At 47.3% G+C, this 1,602-nt stretch overlaps 1 protein-coding gene across 1 annotated transcript in view; it reads right to left on the minus strand.

Moving 5' to 3' along the window:
* LOC123146304 (protein ACCELERATED CELL DEATH 6-like) overlaps nt 1-1,168 on the minus strand; it is a 3,351-nt gene extending 2,183 nt beyond the window's left edge. Inside the window, exon 1 of the mRNA XM_044565932.1 lies at nt 394-1,168. Within this exon, the coding sequence (XP_044421867.1) occupies nt 394-1,144 (751 nt within the window). The 5' untranslated portion in view covers nt 1,145-1,168. The remainder of the gene's footprint in view (nt 1-393) is intronic.
* Between the last annotated feature and the right edge of the window lie 434 nt (nt 1,169-1,602).

Here is a 1,602-nt window from a genome sequence, read left to right on the forward strand (position 1 = left end):
CCAACCCACCGAATGTGTCGCCTACCTGCCCGACGTTATTCCGCCTTCACCTAACAGCTTCCACAACCAGTCATGCGGTCGCCATGGCCATCCCTATATATAAGTCCCGTCTCACCCCATCCATCCCCAATGTATTGTCTGTTTCTTTCGTTTTTTTGCAAAGTTAGTTAATCCTGATTTCATTAATGAAAATGAAGCTACATAGGTTATGGTAAAAAGACCGAATCGAAGGAGAAAAATATTCTTAAACAAGTCCCACTGATAAAATACCTGAACACAATAAACACTAACGATCCCAATTGCTAAATAATAGTATATATCTCACGAAAATATGTAGATTGAAAAACAGTATGTTAAACCAAGAATTAAACATTGCAAAGTGAGCATGAGTACCTTTGCCTCGGAGAACAGCAGCATGCAATGCATTTTGTCCACTTGGTCCAGAGTATGAAAGGTTCTCGTCGTTACTGCCGCTTTTCCCGCGGCTCAACTTGTAGAGTGTTTCGGCGATGATTCTGTTTTCCAGTAAGATGGCTAGGTACAGCGGAGAAGTACCAGCTTTTGGAAGACTTGCCAATTCTGGATCCTCCTTCATGAGCAATTCGACTATATCATTTTTCCCACTGCGGACCGCCTCATGCAAGACTGTCCATTTACTCTTGTTTTCCATTTCTAGCAGCGCCTTCACTCTGTCAGCATTTTGATCCTTGCCTCCAGCAAGATCAATGAGAAAAGATACCATATTGATTTTCGCCGCCCGTGCAGCATAGTGCAGGGGCGTATCTCCCTGGCTGTTTTGCATGAAGAGGAGGCTTACTGCCTTCCTGCGTATGGGGCCATCTTCCTCCAAGTTGTCGCCATCACTGTTGGTGGCCATCACATGGAGAAAAGTGTCACCGTCCATGGTGACCGCATCCAGGAAAGACTCCCTGAGAAGTGCTTCTTCGTCACCAAAAGCTGGCTGCATAGCAGAGCTTCGGATAGCCCCGTCGCCGGAGGTTTGACGGCCTTCCCCACTGAGAAATGATTGCAGCTTCTTCCATGAACCAGAGCAAGCTACTGCTAGCAGCCTGGAATCCATGACCGGCAAGTGAGGCTTGGGCGGCGTGGGAGTCTGGTTGCTTGAGGCCATCACCACTACCATGGTGGAAGAATCCTCCTTGCTCAACACATCCTTCAACTGCTGGCAATGGTCATGGCCGATGGCCACAATCATCTTGGCTTCCGTGGTCACCAATGGAGGAGCATTTCCCAAAACGGGTGAGGCAGGAGCTTCCTCCCCGGTGCTTGATGCCATCACCAACACGAGGAGGAAACTCTAGCTTTGTGGTTACAAGGTTGATTCTGAATGTATATAGTCGTACGAGTGCTGGTTGAGCAGCTAGCCAACTCGTATATACCAGGAACCAAGACGGCCTTGTATCAAACTTGTGCACAGAAAGGAGTGAGTGCAGTTTTTCCATCATACAAGCGAACGACCACAAATATTAAAGCACGACGTGGGCTATGCTCGATCGGATCCAAGTCTTGTTCATAATTGTTTATCACAGGTCTTGGTTTCTGTTTTCTTTTCCTAGTGACCTGTTGAGCACATGGGTAGCT

The sequence above is a fragment of the Triticum aestivum genome, chromosome 6D, assembly GCF_018294505.1.
Source record: "Triticum aestivum cultivar Chinese Spring chromosome 6D, IWGSC CS RefSeq v2.1, whole genome shotgun sequence".
Classification (NCBI taxonomy): Eukaryota; Viridiplantae; Streptophyta; class Magnoliopsida; order Poales; family Poaceae; genus Triticum; species Triticum aestivum.